Source organism: Enoplosus armatus, chromosome 23, assembly GCF_043641665.1.
Source record: "Enoplosus armatus isolate fEnoArm2 chromosome 23, fEnoArm2.hap1, whole genome shotgun sequence".
NCBI classification, from domain to species: Eukaryota; Metazoa; Chordata; class Actinopteri; order Centrarchiformes; family Enoplosidae; genus Enoplosus; species Enoplosus armatus.
This window is the reverse complement of record NC_092202.1, coordinates 7,757,375-7,785,167: the sequence shown is the minus strand read 5'-3', so window position 1 is coordinate 7,785,167 and position 27,793 is coordinate 7,757,375. Positions and strand designations below refer to the sequence as shown.

The 27,793-nt window shown below is 42.5% G+C and overlaps 2 protein-coding genes across 2 annotated transcripts in view; both read left to right on the top strand.

Annotated features, from left to right (window-relative positions):
• rgs12a (regulator of G protein signaling 12a) overlaps positions 1-13,988 on the top strand; it is a 34,247-nt gene extending 20,259 nt beyond the window's left edge. Inside the window, exons 6-18 of the mRNA XM_070929744.1 lie at positions 566-658; positions 1,162-1,305; positions 2,051-2,233; positions 2,330-2,480; positions 3,348-3,445; positions 3,694-3,885; positions 4,226-4,299; positions 4,403-4,529; positions 4,992-5,088; positions 5,354-5,412; positions 5,882-5,993; positions 6,229-6,768; positions 12,834-13,988. Coding sequence (XP_070785845.1) covers positions 566-658; positions 1,162-1,305; positions 2,051-2,233; positions 2,330-2,480; positions 3,348-3,445; positions 3,694-3,885; positions 4,226-4,299; positions 4,403-4,529; positions 4,992-5,088; positions 5,354-5,412; positions 5,882-5,993; positions 6,229-6,768; positions 12,834-13,120 — 2,157 coding nt within the window. The 3' untranslated portion in view covers positions 13,121-13,988. The remainder of the gene's footprint in view (positions 1-565; positions 659-1,161; positions 1,306-2,050; positions 2,234-2,329; positions 2,481-3,347; positions 3,446-3,693; positions 3,886-4,225; positions 4,300-4,402; positions 4,530-4,991; positions 5,089-5,353; positions 5,413-5,881; positions 5,994-6,228; positions 6,769-12,833) is intronic.
• Positions 13,989-15,976: 1,988 nt separating this feature from the next.
• Positions 15,977-27,762, top strand: LOC139306085 (hepatocyte growth factor activator). The gene is made up of 15 exons (XM_070930045.1): positions 15,977-16,027; positions 16,133-16,196; positions 16,576-16,669; positions 18,477-18,550; positions 18,649-18,792; positions 19,653-19,784; positions 21,159-21,269; positions 21,662-21,836; positions 22,657-22,754; positions 23,743-23,784; positions 23,939-24,203; positions 25,306-25,445; positions 25,810-25,950; positions 26,439-26,581; positions 27,463-27,762. The coding sequence occupies exons 1-15, from the start codon at positions 15,977-15,979 to the stop codon at positions 27,634-27,636; spliced, it is 1,848 nt and encodes a 615-aa protein (XP_070786146.1). The 3' UTR covers positions 27,637-27,762.
• Positions 27,763-27,793: the final 31 nt, after the last annotated feature.

Sequence of the window (27,793 nt, the reverse complement as noted above, 5' to 3'; positions counted from 1 at the left end):
AAAATATGTTGGAAGCTCTTTATGGCTGCAATTAGGGGCATCAAAAATGCTGCATTCTTATACAATGCTTTGTCATGTTAGATCACCTTCTTTCATGCATGAAATAGTTTTCACACATTCACTAGTCATTACGCTTTGCTGTATCAGTTTTTCAGCAGCAAATTGCTGAACAAATCCCAGGTTTGTATAAATTTGGAACAGGTTCAAGTCAAGTTCTCAATATCCAACCTTAGAGAGCACAGGCTTCTCATTTATGCTACGGTACCTCCCACATAAAAGATGTGCCTTTGAATTTAGCCCACAATACCTTCAGAAGGCTCAACATAAAGTTCTGGCGTCCGAGAACCACCTCGCTCCTCACCTTCCCTCAACACTGATCAGAGCTGTGCTCGCCTACACTATCCTGCGCCTACGCTTACACCAGTCTTGTTCACAACATTAATTTCTTTCCTCACTACTGGTCTCAACGACAACAACAACAACACCAGCAGCAGCGCTAGAAAGATGAGAAAATGATTACCAGTTTGAGATCGTATAGAAACTCTTGTGCTGTGTGTCTCCACAGGAATTTCTCAAGAAAGAATTCAGTGAGGAGAATATCTTGTTCTGGCAGGCCTGTGAATACTTCAGTCATGTCCCTGCAACCGATAAAAAGCAGGTAAGTCCACAGTATGAAGCTACAGAGCAGCTGTATGGTGCTATTGTATACTGTATACTGTGAGCCACTGGGAATTGGCAGACCATTGCCTAAAGGGGGTGGGGACAGGGATAAATCAGCAGATAAACTCATACAGTGTGTAATATGTAAAGAAGTTCTCATAAAGATGTAAACAAGTTTTATGTTTGTGACTGACACAGGCGACCTATGATGTCACTTGTGTGTTGCCTGAGGAAGACTACACTATACAGTTTTACCTGAAGCTATCTTTACAGAGTTCACCAACGTCCAATTCCCTCTGCAGGCTGTACAGTCTGGCTTTTCCACACCTTCATCCCTTTTTGGCCTTTTCAGTGCAAATTACACTACACAGCACTGTAAGATAGTCACTATGCCAATATAATTTGCGTGCAAAAACGCATTAATAAAAGAGCAGATGAGAAGACGCGTAGCAACATAATTTCCTGTAGTTCTTCTTGAAATTCTGCCTCTCTTTCATGCAGCTGTCCCAGAGAGCTGGAGAGATCTACAACAGCTTCTTGTCCAGCAAGGCCACTATGCCGGTCAACATCGACAGCCAAGCCCAGCTGGCTGATGACGTCCTCACCTCCCCACGGCCTGACATGTTCAAGACGCAGCAGCTGCAGGTACCAACAAGACAGCAGCAGTAGTAATGAGCTCATCACAGTCTGTTGGTTGATAAATAAATTGTTGCGCCCACGTCCACGCGTGAGTGTGCGTGTGAATGGTTTGTCTATGTGTTAGCCCTGCGATAAACTGGCGACCTGTCCAGGGTGCACCCCGCCTCTCGCCCAATGTCAGCTGAGATTGGCCCCCCTGCGACCCTGCACAGGATAAGCGGTTACAGGAAATGGATGGATGGATGGGTGGATGTCTTTAGTTAATTCAGACGTTCTCTTATTTGAATTATTCCGTTGTTCCGTACCAACCCTGAGGATCAAGACATTTTCCTAGACAGTGTTATTAGTGGGAGGGATTCTGTGTGCAGTGGGGGTTTGTTCTCATCTAGCCTTTAGTCACTTTGCACAAGCATATTGGGTTCTTTTGGTGGCCATCTGGGTTTGTTTACGAAAGGGCTCTGGGCCTTTACCAGAGAGATAAACACAAACTGGCACACACCCACAGAGAATCTAGCGCATACTGTACACACAGACACATAGACATGCAGTCAGAGAGCTGTATATTTTCAGCCCGCACACAAGCATGATGAAATGTTAACTGTTAAGACACCTGTCATAACATCAGCTGTAGCCATATGTTAACACTAGTAGTTTCTTCTCTCTTGTTTCTGTCTGGGTTTCATTTTCTCTTCTTCTTCTTCTTCTTCTGTCTTTGACTGTTTGTTTACTCACAACCTCTTTTTTTCTGCAGATCTTCAACCTGATGAAGTTTGACAGCTACTCACGATTCCTCAAGTCCTCCCTTTACCAAGAGTGTATGCGTGCTGAGGTGGACGGCCGACCCTTGCCGGACCCGTACCAGATTCCCTGCAGTCCTGCGCCCTCCAAACACAGTGCCAGCTCTGACCGCTCTACCCTTTCCACTCCAAAAAAGGTGCCGCTGTTGCTTTTGGGATTATGACATTGTTGACATTTCTCATCAGTCCAGGATGGAAGGTAAAATGTTGTTTTTGTTTTCCAAAACCAACAGGAGGCCAGAAAGCAGAGGTCAGGAAGGTCACTTAATGATGACAGCAGAGACGAGAGCGCTGACAAGAAACGTGGCATCTTCTTCTCGTGGTCCCGCAACAGGAGCTTCGGGAAGGGCCCAAAGAAGAAGGACATTGGCGACATTAACCTCGGTAAGAAATTAATTAACAAGCCTGTTGCCTTTGGGTTGCCAAAATCCCCGCTGTGTAAAGCTTTTGCAACACACAAACTTCCAAAGTGCTGATGTGTCCTTGAAGAAGACACCACATTGCTGCCAGCTCCAGAGTTGCCATGAGCTACATGCCGGGGAGGCATGTAGGAACACCGCTGCCCCGCAGTGATCAAAGCATTACACACACACACACTACTGGTACACTGGCAAAAACAGACTTGTTGCAACTCTGGCATTCTGACACACTGAAAAGGGAATTATCCACAAAGAAGCAGTGTTTTAAAAGTGGCAAGATATTAAAATTAGGTTGATATGATGATGTGAAACCTTTGTTTGGGATTGTGATTATAATATCATCTATTTTGAAGATATTATTATATTGAAAATATATTAGTTAAGTCATTCCTCATTGTTTTGTTTGTAAATATCCTCGAAAAGCACAAGTAGTCATATAGGTATACAAAATATTGCAGGTGTCACACATTTTCAGTCAGAAATTTGGCTTAGTTGTCTTTTTAGTTATCTTATTATTATTCCTTTCTTGTTAAATTGAACTTAATATGCACTTCACACTGGTGCTTTAACATAAATGTCTCTCACTGAATGTAGCCACACTTAAATCTAATGAAACACCTACTGTTTATTCACAAATATCTTGTTTGATGACATGCACCTTGTTTTGCTTGCCAAGATTAAACTACAATCATGAATAAGAAACGTTGTTATTAGTCATGATATAGCTTGACTCTGTCTCGGTGTTACATATAAGTGTCATATGATGCAAGTGGAGTGCATACGTCTCTTATCTGCATGAATTCATCGTCCTCTGTGCTGTTTTTTTTTACAGACTACTGGGGCAGTAATGGGCGGAGGGAGTCCCAGGGCTCCTTGTCATCCGGTACCAGTCTGGAGATGGCTACTTCCTGCTCTGCTGGCAAGATTGAGGTAAGATTCCTCTGGACAGATCACCATGGCAACACAGAGCTCAGTGTCTGGTGAAGCCATCATAATAGGCCAGAGTTGTTTTTATTTTTTTATTTTTCACTTGTCAGCCCACTCATTTTTTGTTTACGGATGGCTTAAATCACAGGGCAAAGAAACACTGAAGCTACACTTACAACCGAATCTATGTATACTCAACATCCATAACCAAGTCCTTCTGTTAAATTATTTTTTTAATCATGTATCCATAGTCTGATAATCGCCACTCTGTCGGAGCATGGGAACGTTCCCCCAAACACTGCAGCGTGATGCTTCCTGATGGTTCCTGCTCCTCCATCACTCTCAGGCCCGGTGCCTCCATACGGGAAGTCCTCCAACATCTCTGTCACAACATTAGCGTCAACATTGCCGCTGTCGACCTCTTCCTGGTAGGAGGAGAGAAGGTGAGGGAGGCCGACGCCGCCAACAAATTACTGACTTGTGCTAAGAACATCTGCTGTTAATAGATCAGAAAGAAGAATGCAGCGACAAGCATGTCTTGAACGAATGACTCAAGCCTCTGTTTATTATCAGACTCTCAGTGCAACAACACTTACGACTTAAATATGTTTTATTTTGTGAGGAGTCATTGTTGGAACTTAACTGAAAAAAGCTGAATTCAACCAAAGTGAATTGAAAGGTTACAGAGGATTAAAGTGGAGAGTGTGTCTGTTAGTTACTGGACAGTAGTGTGTTGGGGCTTTATGTGTTGCTAATGTCTAGTTTCATGCTTTTTCCTCACAGCCTTTGGTGTTGGACCAAGACTGCTTGACCCTCAGCTCACGAGACTTGAGACTGGAGAAGCGGACCTTGTTTAGGTACGAATGATCAATCCAAGTTTGCTTGGATCTCTCAGTGTCCTTTCAATATTGCATGTTATGTCGATGCTGATGTTTACTTGTGTTCTTCCGTTGCTCCTAGATTGGACCTGGTACCCATTAACCGCTCCGTGGGACTGAAAGCCAAACCGACCAAACCAGTCACTGAGGTCCTGCGTCCCGTGGTGGCAAAGTATGGCCTCCACCTCAGCGATCTCGTGGCCAAAATAGTAAGTCGTTCCCGGTGGCTACAATGCCTTAATCTGTTTGAAGCTCCTGTGTGTCCAGAGAGTGGCCTGTGCAGTGTGTGACAGTGCCACAGGGTGGAGTATCATGGTCAGGGGAGGGAAGCGACCGCATCCTTTTCCATCTCTACACGGTGGTTAGCACTCTGACTCAGCCCGGCCTCCGAAGATGGAGCACCAGGGCTATAATTAAGAATGACGACACCCCTCAAACATGCCGACTCTTTCCTCCTCTCCTCCCCTAAACCCCTGCCAGATGATGTATTTTAGTCCTGTGGGTTTCCAGGCATTATAACTGTATTATACAGCAGGCAGGCGCTGAAAGATGGTTTATAAATTAAGCAAAGGCTTGTGGACTCAAATATCAGCCAGAGAAATTGGAACATATTTAGACTTCTGTGCAACAGGTGAAGATGCTAACATGTCGATCATCAAATTGTGTTTCAGAGCGGAGAAACTGAGCCTTTGGACCTGGGTGCCCCCATATCGAGTTTGGATGGCCTGCGAGTCGTGTTGGAGCGAGCAGACCCGGCTTCAGCCAAAGGTAAGACCATCGAACACACTGTAACCCAATATTTAATACTAAATATTACAAAAAATAAAAACTTAAATGGATCAAAGGAGTTGTTTTTCCCACTGGAATCTGTAAAATGTAGTGTGCCAATTATAAATCATGTCCATATTCAACATATTCAACATGTCTCTCATGTCTAAAGAGTCCTCGCCTCCCCTCTCTCTGTCTCACTCTCTCCTCATCAATCTCTCAACCTGATGAATTTTTCATGGACGTCTTTCTCTCTTTCAAATAGACAAACCCAAGTCTTCCTCCTTAAAGGGCCATCCTCCAACCAGGAGTTTTTCTGCTACAGTAAGTACTCACGCCATCTTTGCTCTCACACAACATGTTGCCTATAAGTCCAGACATGGTGTTTTGTCCTTTTTCTATTGCTGCGCTGCTTCTGCAACATTCAGTATGATTTAATAGCAGCTCACGTTCATCTTTATTAACATTTACAAGCTTTAAATTGGTGTGTATTTCCTGATTCTTTGCCCTAACACTGCCTGTGGCTGACTCACTTGCTCATATTTCTCCGTGCCTGAGTTGTTGCACCGTATGTAGGCAGATAGCTTTTGGTCTAGATACTAGCAAGGTCAGTTAAGACACTGCGCCGACAGATGGACAAGGCTCATCTTTACATGAGGGTCTCAGTAAATCTGGACACTCTGCTCAGTAGGGTGCTTGGCAGCTCATGCTTAGCCTCCCCCCTTACGACCCCAACCCCCTCCCCCATCCCTCCATCTCCTAACAGAGTGCATTGTTATTGTTGCATCTGCAGGGAGATGAGAGGTCAACACCAAAGGACTTTTCTGTGAGAGCAAGTGGACCAGACTCAGCACTCCCAGGGGAAAAGAGAAAACAGAAAAAGATTAATATAGATGAAGCTGAAGGTAAATCCCCCTTTTCCTTCTTTCTCTCTCTCTTTTTTTGACTTGTTGGTGGATTTCTGAGCTTTGCTTTGCCTCAGGACTAACTGAAATATTTGGCAGCTCTGGAGGGTTATTTTCTCTGTCAGGTGTGAGGCTGCTACGCTGCATGTTAAACCCAACTAATCCATTTCTTCCAGGTGCTCACCTGTTTGGAAAGTTTAAGTGAGATAGAACTTGTTTGATCTGATTTTTGCAGAATTCTTTGAGCTGCTGAGCCGGGCACAGAGCACCCGAGCCAACGACCAGCGCGGACTCCTGAACAAAGAGGACCTGGTGCTTCCCGATTTCCTGCGCCTAACCCCACCTGACCTGGCCTGCTCCACTCCTGACTCCCTGAGACAGACCCGGGAGAACGGCGTCTCCTCACGGGGTGCCCTCACTTCCAGCCTACGTTCGGAGAGCCTGGACTCCTCCCTCAGCTCCAGTGCCAATGGACACTCCGGGGCCAGGCGGTGCCTATTGCCCCCTCCTCGCCACCCAACTTTTGGCACCCACCTGTCCCCCATCTCCCGGTCCATAGACACACGGCCAAGCCTCCGCACCGTGGAGGAGGACGCCCACGCTGACCTGACCCTCGTGGGGGAGGGCGACATCAGCAGCCCCAACAGCACCCTGCTGCCTTCATTACCGTCCCCCATGCCGTCCTTCGAGAGCAGCCTGCCTGAAGCCAACTTCACCCCACCACCACCCTGCTCCCAGTCTCAAGATGCAGGTGGAGAGGGAAAGTCCAGTTCAGGTATTTCTACAGTGTAACAAACCAGTGCTCCGTGTGTTTGCGTGTGTGTGTCGTATGTGCATGTGTGCGCTCTCTCCCATGATAAAACTCCCATTACACTGACTCTGATGCACTTTAATGACAAACTGATATCGACTCTTCCTCAGTTTGCCAATCATTTAAACGGATCTGTTTTTATTAAACCTAGAAAAGCATGCAGATGTAAATAGTGATGTGTATATTTTGTTCAGTGAGTAACTTTTACTTGGATGTCACTTGCCACGCCACAAATTGTTGGGTTCACCTTACGACTGGGATTAGTATATTCCAGTTACATATTTACTTTTGTTTTGTAGTTTGGGGTGCATGAGAATGCTGATGTAACTGATTGCAGAGCTTTTGAATATTAATAACATGCATAATGCATACGGATTAATGATTAATATTTGACAGTACTGTAGTCGCTGAATGTTGTACTGAAGATTATAATTCAGAGCAACTGAACAATTGAAAGTGATTCCATTAGCAGCGGTGTTTCCTGGCATTGTGGGTTCATTATGTACAATTTAGAAATCATCGTAGCAAACCAGACCCATGGAATTGTTTTACAGTGTTGGACCTGTGAATGCTAAACAGTCATTACAAAACAAATGCTGTATTCCTCTCCATCCCACCACCTCTAGTTAAGAGCAATTCAACAATGTCAATGTCAAAAAGCGTATTTTCTTCTTTTCCCTTACGCAACTCTCTAAAAACCGGTGAGTCATTAAACGGTGTCAGAACCCGCTGTAGCAATTTGAGCAGCGGTGAAAATAATTAGTCATTGGAGGACAAGTGCTCCTTAACGCTGGCGACATTGTTGAATTGCCTGTCATTCTTTATCTGGGTCATTCACTCCCTTTCTAGATGCCTGTTGTAGATAATCACTGCCAATAATCTCTGTACCTGTGATTGAGTAGATCTAATAAATGTTAGAATTGGAAATCACTCTTGTCTGTCTTTTTACACGTTTGTGAGCTCAGTTTTCTCCCTTCTCCACCTCCACCACCTCCTCTCCGCCTCCGCATGCCTTCTCCTGTTCTCCCTTGGCTCTGTCTCATTTTGCCTTGTGGCTTCCTCTTCTCATCAGCTCCCACTCCTTTGTGTACTTTTCCTGTGTGCGCTGGTTTCAGGGTGTCGCTGTGTGTTTCTGCTCAGATTGCTCAGTGTGGCGTGTGGTCTTGTTAAATGTTGCTACGTCTACGTGCTTGGTGTGTTGTTTTTTTTAGATGGGGGGATCACTGCTCTGTTGTGTGTAGCTTTAGCGTGGCATTGTGGATCTTCTGAGTCCGTCTTCTGTGAAACTTGTGCTTTGAAAGCTTGCTGTCATGTGGTTCATTGTGTTTGGAGCGCAAGATCATTATCATCTCCTGCAGATGGATTTCATTTTCTATTTCCTGTCCGTACTTGTCATTTTCCCCTCTCCTCCACTATGCATGTTGTGAGATTTTAAGGTAAATAATCAAGTGGTGAATTGATTTGTAATCATTGTGGGTTATTTTCTACAGCATATGTGTAAGAGTCAGAAATGTATCAGCTATGGCCAAAAGCTCTCTGTGTCCAGATATCCAATTAGATTCTTGGCTTTAAAGAAAATCCCAGGATGCCATCTTTGAAACATTGTGAACTCCACAAAAAGAGAAGATAATCACTCTCAACCTGTTTTCCATCAACAAAGCTGCTGAGTATCTCGCACTTCAAAGCACTTCATGGAAGGCGCATGAACACGGCGACCTTACTGCCTTGTATTAATAGCCAGGCTGTAATGTAAGGTGATATGTACACAAGATGATGAGGAGGAATCGAAGTCTCTCAGCTCCTCTACAGGCGCGCTCCTCTTTTCTGGTTGCTAAGTGCATCAGCCTGATTCTTCCCACCACCGGGCGCCATGGTAACCTTATCCACGAGTTGACTGAGCTACAGATAGAAACTGTCACTACTGGTTTTCATCTATCTCCCAGCTCCCAATGTCTCTCTGTCTTTCTCTCTCCCACTCGCTAGAATGGAAACGTAGCAATGATTCGATACACCCGTGTTTTTAACACTGTTTGCCACCTCGGTGTACCTGTGAGTCTGTGAGGAATCTGCAAACATGGAAATGCAGCAAGTTAACACGCCTCCACTTTACCACTTTTTCAGAGGCTTTATGAAGTTGTTATATTTGATTTTGGGTGGGAAGTCACGCTCACAGGTTTAACGATGTGTTTAAGAGAAAAACACCCAATGAATAAGTCCATCAGGCCAAACAAGTTAATGGTGGTTCAGTCGCATTTTACTGTGTCAATCTGATTGCTCTCAGTCATTGCAGGCGTCCCCCTCCAATCTGTGTATTACTGTTTAACTGACGCCCTCTACTGTTCCAAAGGAATAGATATAATTGCTGCTGAGGTGGATCGACATGTTCCTCAATTCACTCTTGATTCCAGACGTAACATAGCCACGATGCCATAAATAATAAAGTGCTGTGGAAAGGAAGAGGTCCAGCTGCTTGCTCTTCTTCACATGAGTGTGAATAAAAGAAATACTATTTTATTGTTTTCTTTGATTCTACTGCAAAGTCACCAAACTATACAAGTTAATTCATGCATTTTAGGTACACATTAAAATCCATGCACACACCACACTGATTTAATTTTACTTAGGGTACAATCTCTTGCACTAAAAACCAACATACACTCACATCAGTGTGAGCATTTGCACCTAAAACAATGACTCTAAGGCGCCAGGTCTATAGCACCAAGAGTGTTTCTGGCCCTGCAGGTAGTTTACTGCTAAAATCCAAACCAGAATGGCTCTGGTCTGTATCCAGAGGACCAGAACTGAGAACTGCTGATCTACGTCACCACGATCATTTCTTAATCATGGCTGTAATCGCTTCTCTCTGTCTGGCAGGCGGCAGTGTCGTTAGGGATTAGGATGTCCACTAGGGGGCGACATCACACAGTGTAACTCCATTGATATGAGTGATTTGAACTCAGTGCAGTGGAGTTTTTAGTGTAGTTGAGAATAAATCTCTTCATAAACAAGAAAAAGAAGCATGATGATGAGAGAGGATTCATTCAGCAAGTTGAGATTGTGTCTCCTTTTCCTCTCTGCAGTCAGAGTCAGAGGGTCGTTTTAATTCAGAGCAAAGGTTCGGCCCATACGGAGAGGATTAAAGGATTCCTGGGAGTATATGGGACATCCACCCTGGGCCAGGCTCTCCAAAAACTGCTCTGTAATGACTGTTTCAGCAGCACACCTGGGGGACCATATGGCTCAGTTTGCCTTCGGGCCTGCTTCATGGTCTTCCTCCTTGTGCCTCTGTGTCAGCTCTCAAAGCTGGCAGCCGCTGACCCCAGGCCAGCCTTATCATCCATCAGGAGGACTCGGCGTAGATCTTTGGCAGTCGGCCCTCAGTGAGGACTGTAGCTGGGTCCCTTCCAGTCTGGCTGGTCTGTCTCAGCTCCCCGGCTGCTGCCACGGCTGTGGACAAGACTCGCCACAGGAGGCATGGTCATGTTAAACGGCTGTGCCAAGACATCGTTTCTACGCGTCACAGCGGACTCAGCGCGCTTGGACATTAAAAACGTGTATGGGGAGGTTGTATGGGGTGAATAATGAAGACTTGAAGGAAAAGACACTTATTCTAATGAGGTGCTGGCTTGCTGAGAAGGCAAGATGTACAGAAACATTGATCCATAGAATTTAAAATAAAAATACTGTCTTGGAGTTATGACTATGTGGCTTCCCCCTCTTTCCAAAGACATATGAGTAAGCAAAATCACCTTTTTGGCTTGTGACCAGAGCTGAAACAATTAATCTACTGGCAGAAAATGAATTGTCAACTCGTTTTAATAATTGCTCATGTCATTTTACAAGCAAAAAATGAATATCTGTGGGTTTTAGACAGTTGGTTGGACAAAATAAGATATGTCAAAACGTCATAAACGTTCAATATTTATCAATGGTGAAAATTACTGGCAGATTCATCGATAATGAAAATAAGTTGCAGTCCTGATTGTGACTCTTTAAAAGAAGCAAAGTTAACTCGTGACCCCTTGTCAAAGGTTAAATAGTTAAGAACAACTGAGGCAAACAGTGATTTTCACCTCCACATTTTTTTGGATACATTTTGTAAGCCTGAAGACGTAAAACAATCCAAAATTTCACAAGAAAATAGCAATTATAAACTTATTTTCGAGGACTTTGATGACCATTAAGATCTATCTTGTGACCCCTTGGGGGGAACCACTGGTATAGGTAGTGGACAATAGTGGGGTAGAAGATGGATGGATAAATTTATGGCTTTGAAAATACACTTTTTTTTAATTCAACAAACTCCAGTTCGTCAAAATGTGTCATGCAGCAGCTCTGCATTCCAGCATCAACACATCACATCCTGCGGAAAACCCTGTGACGGGGATTTGGGTTGTGTAGCATAAATCTCATTTTAATCAATATCATGCCGTAACTGCCAAACACAAGTCAGTATCATGTCCTTGAACTTCAGGCCAGACCATGACAGCTGCTGAAAAGTCCTTGAAGTTGTTTCGTGTTCACCTCTGTGGTTCAAGTGGTGCTGTAGTGGTGTTGCTGAGGGGTCTGTGTAAGGTCAGCTGTTGGAGCTTGCAGGCTGTGTTTACATCTGCACTGAGCAGCAGTGAATCACAATCAGCAGAGTTAGGAGAGTCTATGTGTTGAAGTGCTGTGTTTGAGTCACACAGACCTCTGTGTTTAGAGTCTGTGGGGACACAGGGTTCACATAAGAAGTGGAGAGTTCAATCCCGGAAACTTGGCCCCCTGAGTGCACTTGTATGAGGGGGGGGACTGTTGGAGTCCCCATGCCCAACACACCCTCTTTAAATGTGATTTAAATGTTTATGAACTTGTGTTCGGGGCAGTCTGATGAGGTAATGCAGCTCTGAATTGTTTGAAACGAAGTACGAGTGGTAATATTGAAATACACCACATGTGACAACAAGGACATGAATTCATGTATTTCATCCTGGTCCAATTTCATTTAGTTCTTTCCCATTATTTGGCAAGTGAGCAAGTTTGACCCAAAACAGTTATGTCATCGAGTTTGTCTTGACAACAGCTGTCGGGATTACACAACTATACAATTGTCAGATTATACAAACATATTAAGTTGATGTGTTCATTTGAGCGATGTTAAAAAGCATGTGCACCCATGCGACGGGCGACAAAGTTTCCACTTCTTTGATCCTCTGACATCTCGTGTAGTCATGCTAAGCATCTGGCCATCGTGCAGTGTAATGTGAAGTCAGTGCTCAGTCGCCTGGAGGTCCACATGAGTCAAAGGTGCATGGAGATGAGGCGAGAGCCAAGTATGATTGGGTTTTTTGTATCTATGATTAGTCACTGTTATTGAAAAATGAAGATTGTTTGCCTTTAATTTGCTTATGTAAAGCTGCCGTGATCAATATTTTTATGTAAACGATGGATCAAATTACTATGTGAAAGGTGTCACTCATAGTGACAAACCTACAAAAAACTATCAACACAGCTTTAGCTCTACGCAGTGTTTTTTTCTTCCAGTTTTAGCATTTATTTCGCTCATTGTTTTGATTTTTGCGGCCCACATACTGCCCTCTCAACCCCATTTCCAGCAGCAGCTGCTAACTTCTTGGGCTGCTAGCTTCTTGGGCTACCTGTCCAGGATCAACTGGCAGACAGGATTAGCAACTAGCACAAGAGAGATCACAACATTAGCGCCTAAAAATATTTTTCTTAGGAATTGGTGGAATTTACGGTTGAGTGAATATTGGACACGTCTCCAAATGAACAATATAATGTTGCTTGTGTCTGCTGGACGTGTAAATAGGTAACTACTTTCTAACATGTTTGGCTATAACATGATAATATGTTGTTTTTCTGTTTTTCTGCTGCCCCCAAGTGGCCAAAAACAAATCAATGAATGCAGCTTTAAGTGTTTGCCATGCTTCACGACCGCCCTCTTAAATGTTCAGATAGACATCTTGGCCATCCATAATGCATCAACCCACCTTAAAATCTTCCATGTCTTTCTTTTCTCCCATGCACAGAGGGAAGAACGGACCAAAGCTCCAACACCAAATCACCCACCGATAGAGCTGACGCTGCACAGACGGTTCAGGAGGTGATGGATGTGGAGGGGGTACATCTAGAGGAGGGGACCCTGGAAACGTCCCAGGGAGAGGACTCTGAGCTCAGCCTGAGCTTCCAGGGCTACGTCGCTGAGCTGCGTCAGTGCCAGAGCAAGATGAGGAGCGTCCAGATGCCCCATAATGGCCGCAACCCACCAGAGGGCAAGGACTGCAAGACAGACCTTTACAAGGCCACAGTTGTCTAAAGGGAAACCCCCACTGCTGCACTTTTAAAGCCTGAGGCACTGTCTATTGAAAGAGAATTAGTCAAACGATGGGCTGCATGTACAAAGCGATTCAATTTACACTCCAAAAAATCTATATTATAGTGATAGATATTGTATATTTGTTATGAATTCTGGCGTCTTCTTGTTGATTTTTAGTACTAGTTGTAATTTTGGGATAGTGATATGTTTTTGTCATGTTATAGTTAAAAAATGAAGAGCAAAGCAGTTCTATTATGAGCCCTGTTAGATGGAGGACAACCATGGAAGAAGCCTGACATTTACTTCTGGGTACCAGTTTCTAATTAGGCACACATTATAAAAAGTTTATAAGTTGTAAGTAATGGGTTTATTCTATTCTTTAGTCCTAACTTTCTAACAAGTCATCAAAGTGAACTAAGAGCTAACAAAAAAGTACAATCTGCACCAGCCAAAGGGATTAACCGTTAATTAAGCAACTGATTACAATTTATATTTGATACTTTAGAGAGTTTGACAAAAAAGATTACTTAATCCAGTATCCACTTATTAGCCTTTTCCGCTGGCGTCTGAGATGCCGTTGAAAGCTCCAAAAAAATCTACTAAGTGAACCATTAGTGTTTTTGTCAAACTACTGTTGCCCTATTAGAAAGTGGTACCCACTTTTGTTGGACCATATGCTAGGCAGGACTCAGTTTTTTGGATCAAAAGGGAGGCTAATCACAATTTTTCTTGGATATTTAAATATTTCCTGTTTACATCTTCTTCCTGTATTTTACAGATAATACATGATGGTACCTTTATTGCCTGTACTTCCTGCTTCTGTGGTTTTGAGGTTGTCCACATGATTAAAAAGCTTTGATGGCTGTAATTCCAACAAAACTGACGCTCTTTTCTTTTGTACATTGCATATGACTCATTTTGGTATTTTTGACAAACTGGGAAGTCTTCACCAAACCTAACTTCTAGTCCACCTTGTAAAAAAAAAAAATGACTTGAAATACTCTTCTGTTGTAGTTTATAACCCAAAGTCTTACATAAGAAGTCCACAGCCCTGAATCCTCCTACTTGGCATATTTGGTCAGCTAAATGTGTTTGCCAAGTTAGTCAGAATTGTCAATAATTAACGGTGTAGTTGTATTGGTGAACAATTTCTTCTTTGGGAACACACTCCCTTCACCTGGGTATTCATCACTAACATGGACGTGCTGTTTCGTCGTCCGGCCTCCTCTTTGTATTTTTAGCTCAGCATCTGGAGAGAGATTATTACAGCTGGGGAAAATTAGAGGTTAGATTATGGGACTGGGGAGTTTGTCGTGACGGAGCATGTCACTGCTGGAATGCTGACAACACAGGGCCTATAAATGGTTGGTTTGGCTCTTCACTTTCAGACTTCCCTTATTTCAAAGGTACTGTCACTATTGAATTCTTCATTACAACAGTAATTCCCTCCGGATCCTTGATACACCCCCTAATTGGGCTTCCTCTTATTTTAAAAACTTGAGATAACTCGATTACCCACCTGTGAACTTTTTTGATGTCTGGACTGCTTCCACCCTCTGCTTTACTGCCAGTTCCCATTGTAGCCACTTTGGCTCTATGTATAAAGGGACTCTTGTTTGAAAGGCACTTTCTCTCTGATATGATACATGTTTTAGTCAGTTGTTACTAGACTGACATACAACTCCAAAACGTCTTTTGACTCTTTCCTGCCTGGTGAATCATTGTCTTTCGAACTACAGAGAACACTCCTTACATTACTATGAGATCTTTAGAGTCACCCCCAGTTTTGGGACTTTTTCAAAATCTAAAGTAACATGTCTTGGTGTGACATTAGCTCATTTTGCCTGGGTCTCATCCTCTGACAGGTAGTTATAGTTGTTATCAAGTGTAAATTGCAGAGTAAAGTTTTGTTAGCTAACCAAACAAGTTAACTAGCCTAGCGTAAATTAAGCTAACGGCTAAGCATGCTAACGTTTGGTTTAATGAAACATGGCAAAAAACTGACTCAGGAATATTAACCTAACAGTTAGCTAAAGTTAATGCTAGGCTAAAGACACTAATGACATTGGTTTCAGAATTAAAATTAATTATTTTTCTGAGCATAATTGTCTTTCATGCTTTAATTTGTTTCCGAATATATATATTATATGTTATAATAAATTGCCTGGTTGACACAGGGTTCTGCCGAGACGTATCTTTTGTGTCTAAATTAACATTATTTCTCACACCTAGCTGGTTTAACAGCTAGATTAACGGCTCAATTTGAGTTAGCCCCGTTAGCTAACTGAATTTAGCCACCCTGCAATTTACTACTTTACTACTTACTTAACCCTCAAGACCTGTCAAAAGTAGATATTGTTTATTCACATCTCTTTGTTAAAAAAAACAGCATACAACGACCAGACATCACAGCTTAAACAGATATACAATTTGATATTATGCGACCCAGCAGAGTGACGTGACACAGGAGTAACCCGAGGCTGGAAAGGAGGGACTTTGCAGCACCGTCTCCCGGCCCGGCGGCCCCCCGCCTCTGCCTGAGCCTCTGGAAAGTTTTGGACTGTCCTGCTCCGTAGATGACTTGCAATGATAAGCCGTGGGCGTCTGCAGAGACGGTGTTGAGGGAACACCAGCCGGGACATAGGATGCCTCAGAGATAGACAAGCCTAATGACGCAACGGGTTTACTCAATACAGCTTGAAATTGTGAGGGACAGGATAATACTTGCAGGGTTTCCTATGACCAAAAGCAGACTGAGGACTCGGAAACTGACAGATATAACGTGACAGGCACACAGACCCCTCTTCCGAGTTCTGGAGATAAGCTTCTCCGGACACCAGGGACCAGCAAACTTTCATGATGACATACATTATATTACTTTTTCTTCTTCTTCTCAGTGCACGGTCGGTAAGTTATAACCACCCTACTCACCTCTATGCGTATTTTCATCCATTTTGTGTGCGTCAAAAAAAAACAAGAAAAAGTTGAATAACTTCTCTTTCTCGATTTCAGCGCATGTTAGTCCCTGGGTATGAAACAGTCATCTCCAAAGAGCCAGACAGGGAGAGCCGGAAAGGTAGGTTTTACCTCAGTCCTGTGTTAAATTTAGAGGAAACAGAGAGAGGGAGGGAGGGGGATGCACATTGAACTGGCGGTGAATTTGATTTATTTTCAGCTGTAGTAGCTGAGAAAGTTGTTGGTGCAACATAAATCTGAAGCATGTGGGAGCTAGTGCTTGTATAGGTCTGTAACCTGCTATATAACAGCATGATTTAGCTGTCTGAGGAGAGGATCATGGATTTACTGTCCTCAGATCAGAGCCAAAGGAGTCTTTGTGTGTGAGGTACAGGGGGAACTGGAAGGTAGTTTTTGAGACAGTTTCTGATCTCTCCTTTGGTGTGTTTTGCTGTGTTCAGCCAAAGTCACTAACAAACTGTGTTTTGCTCTGTTGTCAGTTCTTACTACGACAGGCAAAGAATGTAAATTCCCATTTCGTCTGGGTGGAAGGATTCATCATCACTGCATCACCATCCTATCCTCAAGACCGTGGTGAGTCCTTATTTGCCCGCCCAGTCTGGATCTACTGTTTTGGTTACACAAACAATCACTAATGTGCGTGTGATCACACAAGGTAACCACACACTTGCTTTAGACAAAGAGACAACTCAACACTTGACAGGTAGTGTGTCCCAAAGTGCTGTGTCGTCATATTTTGATTTGTTCAGACTGACTCACAAACCACACGTCCTCTCTACGTCACCCTCACACAGACCACAGGTGTTACGTCACAGGTGTTTGTATGGCTTGTCCTCAAGTTAGGCATGACCTCAAAATGAACAAAAAGCTGGTATTTTTCATCATATGTTGCAGTGATGGCAGTGATTTGCCGAAGGGACACTGGTGCAGTGTGTAACTGGGTTGTGTAGTCACATATAATTGCAGCTTGCATTAATGAGGGATTTATGCAACCCTAACCCAAATGAAATTTTCAATGAGGTAATGAACTAATTGGCTTTGATAAATTGCTCCTCGCTGACTCATTGGTGGGACTTAAAATGATTTGTGTTCCTCAACTAGAATATCATGATATGGTGTTATTATAACCATCCTAAGGGTGAATAAACAGCTGTCACAGTTAAACCATCATGGTGCATTTTTTATTGCTTCAGATTGTGACACAGCAACAAAATCTTCTTTTTATTACATTTTTATTTTGAAAAAACAACAACAGCAGACTAGCTAAAGGGCTTTCCAGTCATCATTCCTTGGAATTGAGGCAAAAAGGGTGGGTGCCAGCAAGTTGGAGCAACATGAAGGCAAATTATATATGGCCCAACATCTCTGGTCCACCTACACATAAAGTGCAATGTAACCCTGCATATTTCTGTGATGTGCTCATGAGCTCAGCGTCAAGATAGGTTTGCCATTATGTACTGCAGATTCAGCGAGTGACGCAGAAGTATGCTGATGTTGCTTTGATTAAGTTAGTGGATGATTGACAGATATAGTGACTGAGTGTGGTTTGATTATGGTTTAGAGAGATTTACCAGTTTTTCAGATTCAAACTGGCCTCAAAAAGTAGCAGCATTTACATCACAGAGAGATTGTTAGAGCAGCTTGTTAGTACTTGCAGGTTTGAAAGATTTAATTTAGGGGTGGATCAAATCTTCTATCATAAGTAATTTGATGTCACAATATCAGTATAGTACATTTTCAGAAAAGTCAATTGAGAAACTGCAAAAATCATGAAACAAGACTAACTAAAAGTCTACAGCTATGCTAACAGCTCTGTGAGACTGTACTGGAGCTTAATGCTAATATCAGCATGCTAACATGCTCATAATGACAATGTTGATATGCTGATGTAACAGGTGATGTTTGCAAACTATCGTAGTTTAGTTCATTAGCATGCTAACATTTGCTAATTCGCACTAAACCCCAAAGTACAGTTGGGGCTGATGGGAATGTCAGTAGTTATTTTATCATAAATCAAAGTTAATTTTGACCTGATGATGGCGCTAAAGGCAAAGTCTGGGGTCACCAAAGTGATTGCAGTTCATCCTGAGGGGGACATGCATGTCTGTATAACATTCAATCATCAACATTGCCATCTATAAAGCCATGTTGCTAGCTTGGCTAATAATCCAGTATTACCATAAAGCAGTCCTACTCATTGATTTGCAACTTTCCCCACAATGGCCTTATACATCCAGATATGTGAAACAGAGAGATCTCACAGTATAAATGAGTAGAAATTGATATAGTCCCACGGTAAATATTGTCATATTGCCTAATCCTAATTTGTAATCCAGGTGACTGGCTGGTGACTGTATTATGATTCTCTCTCCTGTTGTAGGTGCTCCCTCACATATAACTTTGATCGGGACCGGAAGTTTGGCTTCTGTGCACCAGAGAAAACTCAGCCAGATGGTTAGTTCACTAAACACACAAGTGCATTCATAATGAGATATACTGTGTTTTACTTTTTTTATCCTCTAACGTTGTTTTTCCTTGTTGATGTGTTTCAGTTTTTGTCCACACGTCACGCAGAATCACAGATCCGTGTCGGGTGAATCCGTGTCAGAATGGAGGCGTCTGTTCGCTGATCCCACACAGACGCTCGTTCGAGTGCTCGTGTCCTGAGAGCTTCTCTGGGAGACTCTGTGAGCAGAGTAGGTAGACTTACTTCTATTATTATTTTATGAATGACAAGTATAATACCACTGTTTTTTATGTGTATCCTCCTTTCCATCTTTGTACATTGTTAAAACAAGGAGTGAATCATCACATATATTAGGCAATCTAACACAAAGTCTAATTACAGGGCTTTCAACCACATTTCATGGTCTTCATCAGCAAATGGAGTTCGGGTGGTTGAATTCCTTTGAATGAATATCAGAAAAACACAATATATGACCCTGATATCACGTGTCCCAAGTTCCATATTGTACTTAGGCCAACTGAACCAACCCCATTTGCTGATGAAGACAGTGAGATGTGTTTGAAAGCTTGGGAAAAGGGTGATAAGTAGACCTTGAGTGAGATTATTATGTCCAAAAATTATGAAAAATGCCTATATATGTTATTCTTAAAATGTATTTCATGTGACATGTTTTACTAAATAATGAAGTGCACATGAGTAATATCTTTTCATTTAAAATCCTTTTTGCCAAACTTCTATTTCCAAGATCAAGAATGAAAGTCCACTCTCTACTTCCTCCCTTTCTTACCTCCTTTAAAGACGTTTCGCCTTTTAGTTTCACAGAAATCAGGTAATGGAAAAAAATGTGTTATGAGTCATTTGCAAATAGGTTTCACATTACATTCAAAGTCATTTAGATAGCTCACTTCCATAACAATCAAACATAAACACAACAAAAAGACATACACAAAAATGTATCTTCTTTGGATGCATCCCGCACAGCTCAGCCATCAAACTCTGCTCTGCACGCTCCATTGAGCTCCTCAATCTTCTCAATCTCCTCTCATGTTTCAACCTATTGCCTTTTATGTGTTGTGTTGGCTTTTTCAGAAAAGTGCTATGAAACCGCACACCTGCGCTATTATGACACCGGAGAGTCTTGGGGACGAATTCACCTCCGCAATGTGGAACAGTGCACATGTGTGGCAGGGGAAATCAAGTGTGAAAGAGTCCGCTACACAAGTAAGACGTGCTTTCAGCTGCTATTCTTCTTCTTCAACTGTGTCTTGTTTTTGCTGCTTTTGTTGGGATGATGAGAGAGAAACCCAATAAGGGGAAGTACCTACAATAAACACTTAAACACTATGCACTTCCACAAACTGTTGAACTGTTTGTTTAAATTTTTTGAATACTTTACGTCACATGCACCTGATATGCTGACTGAACATGGAGAATAGTGCTCTCTAAGGAAAGACTCCTTCAGGTCTTTTGATTTCACAAATGTTTTCTTACTTATCAAACCAAAGAAAATACAAGTATCAGGTCTCCTCCCAGCCTGAAGCAGTGCTTATATTCTTTGATCACAGCTCCATAGTTACAAGAGTAACCTTGCCATGGAAGAAAAGGCAGATTATATGACTCACTGTGACTCAGGAATGGTGTTTTAGGACACACCCCATGGGTCCATAAGGTGCTTTCATCTCAATGGGAGGATGTTCATGGGCATTTAACTGATTCCCTGGCATAAAGGAGAGAGAGGCTGTGAGGTGGTTTCATGCTCCCTGGGCCGAAACTGTTTTTTGTCATGATGGGGGCTTATCTTACAGTGGTCATGGAAAAAAAATTCTTCCTTTCACCTGAATGTCCTTTGATTTGGCTTTTAAATGACTGAAAAATTGCACTAAACCACTGCACTGTATTTTCATTTTGCAATTTTATCTTTTGGCTTATTCAAACTAAAATCTTCTTAGGATAACCCCAATGCAGATGTGGTGTCACTATTCTCTGGCATATTTCACTGATGTTGCAATAGATCTTAAGGTAATACTCAGGGTCAGATCCACATTGGAGCACAGGACCAGTTTGCACTCTGCTTTTTATGCAATTGGTGAAGACATTAAAAGGTGCATTTTAATGGTGAGATTTGTTTTGTTTGACCTTCATTCATTGATTTTCTTGCCACTTGTGGGCAGCACAACATGTTGAAGATATAACATTGACACACGGTATTATCACCTTATAAAGTTGGCGAACAGATGCTTATCTACACAACCAGCAGACCAACTCCTGAGAAAAATATCTGGCTCTTTAGCTACTAAATTGTCTGTCTGCTGTTTAGTGCTGGGCAGGTAGCTTATAGTTGGTTTATCAGAGCTTTTTTTGCTGTTGGAAGTGGAAACAATGCTGGTGAGAGCAGTGAGAGTGAACCAAAATAGTTAAGTTGCGGGCCGTGAAACCAAAACAGCTGTTTTCGGAGAAAAAGCTCCAACTGCGCGCTACATGATCAGCATCAAACTGCAGACAGACACAGTTAGCATAGTGAACATACTGGTCATAGTGGAAATATACAGAATGTATGGTGTTAAGATGTGACCTTATTTACCCTTATGTGTCCAGCGTGCCGTTCAAACCCTTGTCAGAATGACGCAGCGTGTCGACTCATCATAGCCACCGGCAAGGAAGTGTGTAGCTGCAGACGTGCATTCAGCGGCCCGTACTGCAGCTTTGGTGAGTGAAAGCAGGACTGTAGTGACAGGTATTCTTTATGTGCGCCCTTCTGTGCATTTGTCATGCATGCATGTTCATTCAGTGCATGCCTGTGTGAGATAATGGTTTGATTAATAGTGGCAGGTGAAGACATGAGCAAGCTGCTAAGCATGTACTCAGTTGTTGTAAGTGTTGTGGTTAATGCATACAGAAAGCTTGTTTAAGACTTGTTCTGACAGATTCCATCGTGAAGGAAAGAGATCTGTCATCACACAGATTCTCATCTGCATCCGGAAATAGTTTGATTGCATTTATATTGTTTACATACCTGTGTTGTAGTGTGGAATCGAAACACTATTATAATCAGTGTGTGTTTCTGCCTGTGGTTTGTGTGTATGCATGCGTGTGTGCAGAGCCGGAGACAGAGTGCTATAACGGCAGGGGCAGAGGTTACCGAGGGGTGGTGGGCACCACGGTGTCCGGCGCCAGGTGTCTGCCATGGAACTCAGACCTGCTGTATGACGAGCTCCATGTGGGCACGGTGGTCGCCTCGCCCCTCAGGGGCCTTGGGGAACATGCCTTCTGCAGGTGTGTGTGTGTGTGTGTGTTGAGATATCCTGCTAATTAGCTTCCACTGTAGATGTGTGGTAGATTTTGTGTTAATATTGTGGTTGCTACAGGAGCAACTGGCTTATCAGCAAGGCCAGATTTCCTTATACTTACACTTATATTCCCAATACCATAAATTCTACTTTAGAGCTGCAATATCCAACTGTTTCCAAAGCTGTCTGCTAGTCCTACCCCTTATCTGTCAAGTTATTGTGCCAACACTTGTCACTCATGTGGATGAGCCCTCAGACAAGCCAGCAACAACCAGCAACCATAAAACCACCGCAAGCTTTAAAGAAGCACATGGTGAATCCAGCCTGTGTATGATAAAAAACAGGTCTTATCTCCTCCACATTCGCTCTTCTTCCATTTCTAACTGCTTTCCTCAGTCGTTGCTGTTGTTGTTGTTGTTGCTGTGACTACCTAGCATATATGGCATGCCCACAGCAAACGATGTGTGCTGCAAAATGTCCTAGACATCAAAGAATTTCAAGCAAACATTGGGATTCAGGCACAAACACACAAGCTCAGATTGTCTGAAAGGCTCAGACTCAGATGGATCCGCTGCCTTGTGTCAGTTTATTGCCGGAAAAGTTGCATATTGCAGCGTCAACATCAATGAAACATGATTCCCAATTATTATCTAATATGTATGTGAAAGTGAAAATTGAAATACTTTTCAACCTCCACATACGAAAGCGATGCAGCCCCTGCCAGCCATTTAGCTACTGTGTTGTCCTGAGTAATGTGCAGTGCCACACCTGCACACACTCTGTCCGCTGTGTTGCTGTGTGTGCAGAAACCCAGACGGGGACAAGATGCCGTGGTGCTACACACTAAATGACAGCGCCATCTCCTGGGAGTACTGTGACGTCCCCTCCTGTGTGATGCCTGTGTGTGAGTAAACGTTGCACAGGAAAGGAGTCTTGTAGTCTTTTTTCTTTGTTGTCGGTGGGACAGTGAACGTAGGTTGAAACATTTTGTCAGACTGGATTAGAAAGTATCGGGTGTTAAAGATCCTAATTGCACCTGTTATTCATTTTTAATGTAGCTGGCTTCATCATGAACGGGTGTGTATATATATATATATATATGTATATATATATGCTCTGTCATGTGGTTGAGGCGTAATATATCTAGTTAGCTTGGCCTTTCGAGGTTGATTTTGTTTTCATCATTTGCTTCTACTGTTTATAAATTCTTGCCGCCCCAGCATTATTAACTCTGCTCTTTCTATTCGTTGTTGGCCTTATTGTTTAGGTAAATTGAAGCCAAAAAAAGCTTAACCTCGTTTTTTCTTATGAACCTTATCAAGGATGGCATATTCATTTATCTGCCCTTAATGCAGACCCCCTGATTAAACATTGATTTCATCATTATAACAAATGAAAAGACAATTTACCAAGGCCACTCGCCACACCATTCAATACCTTCATTCACTCAGCCTTGACTTAATGACACAGTCAGCGACACATTCAAAACAGCCCATCGAATGCCTCCACTTTTAATTAGAAATCTTGTATTTGTGATAAACACAGAAAGAGACTACAGCTCATCTCTGCTGGGTCACGCTGCTCTGAAAAGTTGAATTCAGCCAAGTTCAGTGGCAGAGCTTTTTTTTTTTTTAAAACGTCGGCTTGATTAGATAAGGGGAAATAAGGTATGACTCATCCTGAATCAACATGTCACGTCAGGTGGAGCCAAATGTTTATGTGGTGAGTGGGATTTGGCACAGTGGGCCGTCTGTCATAATGCCAGGGGTATGCACAGAATCCACAAGCTTTTCCCATCTGCTGTGCCCTCCTCAACATATGTTTTCTAGCATGAGGTTGCTCTGTTACCCTAACGTTATCACCCTATAGAACAGCTTTCTTGCTTCTTGCAGGGGAGAATCAGCCAGCGGCAAAATCCAAAATATTCAGAAGAGGTATTTAGGAAGTGTATTAGCAAAATATTGTAGATGTTAGACCGGTTTGTAGTGGTTTAGTTTGGAGTTCTTGTTACAAAATTATAGCCTATAGTCGCAAGTATGCCACAAAGTTTGAAATAATCATGTACTTTCACATGTTTTTCTCGTGCAGCTTCTTCTCGGAGGATTATTCCATTTAATGGCCTACCCGACATTAAAAAACCAAACCCCTCCAAGCCAGCCAAAAAGCCTGTGTGTGGGAAAAAGCACAAGAAGAGGCTATCCATAGCCATGCCGCGGATACTGGGTGGCACCTCAGCTCTGCCAGGTACTCACCCCTGGATGGCAGCCATTTACATCGGGCAGTCAGACTTCTGCGCCGGCAGCCTGATCTCATCTTGTTGGGTCGTCTCTGCGGCTCACTGCTTCTTCCGCAAGTATGTCGTGGATGCACTTCAGCTGCAGTGGATGTTGATTTTTGAATTTATGTCACTGCAGAAAAGGCAAAGGTTTTGAGTCAATATATTGTACATAATGTTTAACAAAATGTGGAAAAAATGTCAAACTTTCACCACTCTGCCTCTGAAACCGTGGGTGTAAAAAGACATTTTGTGTCCCTTTTCAGCCTGTCTGTGAAGGCTGAAAGCGCTCAAGGTCCTTAAGAAAACATTCATAGTTCAGAGGGGAGCATTATTTTCTTTAAACTGTTTTCTGACCGTTGTAGCTGAACAAGAGGTCACAGCTCAAAAGGCATGTGATTTAAAGACTGTGACCCCTCAGCATCACAGCGTTATGAACACGCTATATTTAGACAAGCTTCCAGTTCGAGGAAAACCTAAAAACATCTCACGCACAGATGGTGTTTACATGCAAATGCATACATTTCCCTTTTGATGTCAACAAACAGGTATCTGTTGTCATTGTTCAAGTTCAAAGATCTTTAGCTAAAGCATTGCATCATTAAATTGGACGGACGTGCCCGGTAGTTTAACAGTTTTAATCTTCAGGAAATGGCTATTTGAAAACAATAAAGTAAATAATATCTGCAAGGCTTTCTTTTAAACATGCTGTAACTGCTAAGCTGTTTTTAGTATAAGATGGGATTTTATCAAACTAATTAAAGCAGAACAAGAGTTCATCACACCCCACGGCACAAAAGTGTTGAACATAATGAACAACATGCTGGAGATTCAGCTATTATTAGTCTCAGCAGCAGTGGGGCTAAATTCCAAGACATCATTAAATCAGGTGTAAAATGGAAAGGGTTCATCCTCTGGAGAGCATACATGTACTAGACAAATTCCATGGAAATCTGCCTGTTAGATGTTTAATATTTCCTGTGCAAACATGGACATTTTAGACTAAAGGTGGGGCTAAAAGAAAGGTTGTGGCGTCCCGGGGTTCGCCCGCTTGAGAGTATCCACAGCAAATTTTAAGGAAATTCAGCCTGGACTAAAATGTTGGACAGACAGTATTACGAGTATTTGTGAGTGCATACTTTGCAGTACCATTGACTGATAAGAGTGTGTCTTCCCTCAGCCCCCTGAAGTCTCAGCTTCGCGTGGTGCTCGGCCAGCATGGTTTCAACGTCACCGGTCCGAACACCAGGACATTTGATGTGGAGAAATACATCTTTCCAAAACAGTTCTCAGTGTTTAATCCAACACTACATGACATTGGTAATAATTAAATGCACACACACACACACACACACACACACACGCACACACATGTGACTCATATAAACTAGAAGGCCTTCTGTCCCCGAAACACACAAACTCATTTCAGACCCCAGTCTGCGTGCACAGCTGTGCGTCACTGAACAGCTGTGTGCCAGTGCTCCCCCGCATGAACACACACACGCACACACATACACACTCACACACATTCTCATATATACACACACACACACACACACACACACACTGACTGTTGGGTATGGCAGTTTCAATGGCCAGCGGAGTCTCCAAGTCTACCATCATTCAAGCCACACTTTTTGTTGTCTCTTTGCCCGTTTCATAACATTGCACTTCTGTTTTCCAGTTCTGATCAAACTGAAGAAGCAGGACGGGCGGTGTGTGAGGAGAACCCAGTTCATCAGACCCATCTGTCTTCCAGATACAAGCATGACGTTTCCTGATGGCTTCTGCTGTACGATTAGCGGCTGGGGACACATGCATGAGAGTGAGTGAGGAGGAAGTCATGGCAGTGCTGTGTCATTTCAGTTTCATCACGATAACAGCTAACTACAGTCAAACATAGATCACAGACTGCTTATTTGGGATGGGTAGTTCAATGCCAATAAATTACTTACTTTTTTATATATTAAACTCAGCATAGACAGTGTTTGTTTGCACTTTAGCTTCACTTTGACCAAAGTTCTTCATTGTCAATGTACATAAGTGTTAGAAACTTAATGCTTGCAAATCCATCGCTAAGTTTTGTGTGTAAAGTTTTTCCCAGGTTCTTAGAAACTACTAACTTGTTTCAAACTATGGATTTAGTAAATTGGGTTGTACCACTAAAACTAAACCTCTAAAAGCCAGTAAAGACTTTAGTAATGTGTAAATCGGTTGCTAGAAAACATCTGTAATGGTGTCCAATCAAAAGTTACGGTTAACAAGGTTCCACTTTCTCTTAATGTAATGAGTTATTTGTGCTTTATTCGACAGAGGCAAAGAGTTACTCTAGTCTGCAGGAGGCTGGATTGAGACTGATTCCTCAGGACACTTGCAGGAAGCCAGACATTTATGGCAACCATGTCACTGCTGACATGTTTTGCGCGGGGCTCAACAGCTGTGCTGATGCCTGCCAGGTAGGAAAGCATTTCGAGTGATTATCAAATCCAATGCTGCAGAGTGGATGGTTATGTCCTATTAGAAATAGTAAATAAAAGCATCTTTATAATTTGATATTGACTGTAGATTTGAGATTGTGATACAAACTCTATATCTATTCTCCATCGTCATATTATTAATGTATCTTAATGAACACATTAACCCATTACCTCTTTTACCTTTCAAAGGTGTTATATGTTAGCAAGCTAACGTTAGCTTTGCCAGTTGGTTCCGTAAGCAACACAACAGTTACACTTGGCAGTTAAAAGGTGTAAATATGTAGTAAAAATGGTCTCTGTGTAAGAATTAGTTTGTTTTAATTTAGTGATGCATAAATCTCCACTTAGTGACCTCTTACTATAAAATACGCTTAGTTTGAGTTTGAAGAGCTGGTACAGCTGGCTCCTATTTATTTTATGTCTTATTGCTTTGGAGTATTGGAAGTTATGACTGATCATGAAGTGTTCTGGGCAAAATAGACTCCCGGAGCCTACATAGTTGTTGCCCTCCTGCCTCGGCTCTGGAAAGATCGATATCAGAAAGTTGACTCGAGGTATCAGAGTAATGGAACAGCACTTAAGATGGCAGCAGGGATTCCCCTGAGTGAAGTGCTGGGGGAAGTTAGCGAGGGTCTGAAAACTGCAGTGCCAGACTACCCACTCAACCTGCCATGTAAAATATTTAAGCTACTTCCACTTAAATTAAATGTCACAGTTATTTATTAAACCTCATGTGTAGAGTGCCATTTGTAAGTAATATATTAAGTTTAAAGTGTGTGATTCAGCTGTTTGTGTGCTTCCGCTTTGAGCTGTGCATGTATGTTTACGTGTGTGGACTGTATCTACTTATGTTTCCCCAGGGCGACTCTGGGGGCCCTCTGGCTTGTGGGAGGAATGATGTCAGCTTCCTGTATGGGATCATCAGCTGGGGAGAGGGCTGTGGCCGCACTGGAAAACCTGGTGTTTACACTAGAGTGGTGAACTATGTCGACTGGATCAATTCAGTGATCAGACGCAAACCCAAGGCTTCATGATGGAACATTACCTGGACAGTAGCTTTTATATATGAGATTGTGTACTATATTGTATTCTAATTGTTTTTATTTGTAATGCTTGTTGAAGTTTATAGGTTTTATTTTTTAACTGTGAAACATTTTGTGACTGAATAAACCTTTACTGACTTGATAACGC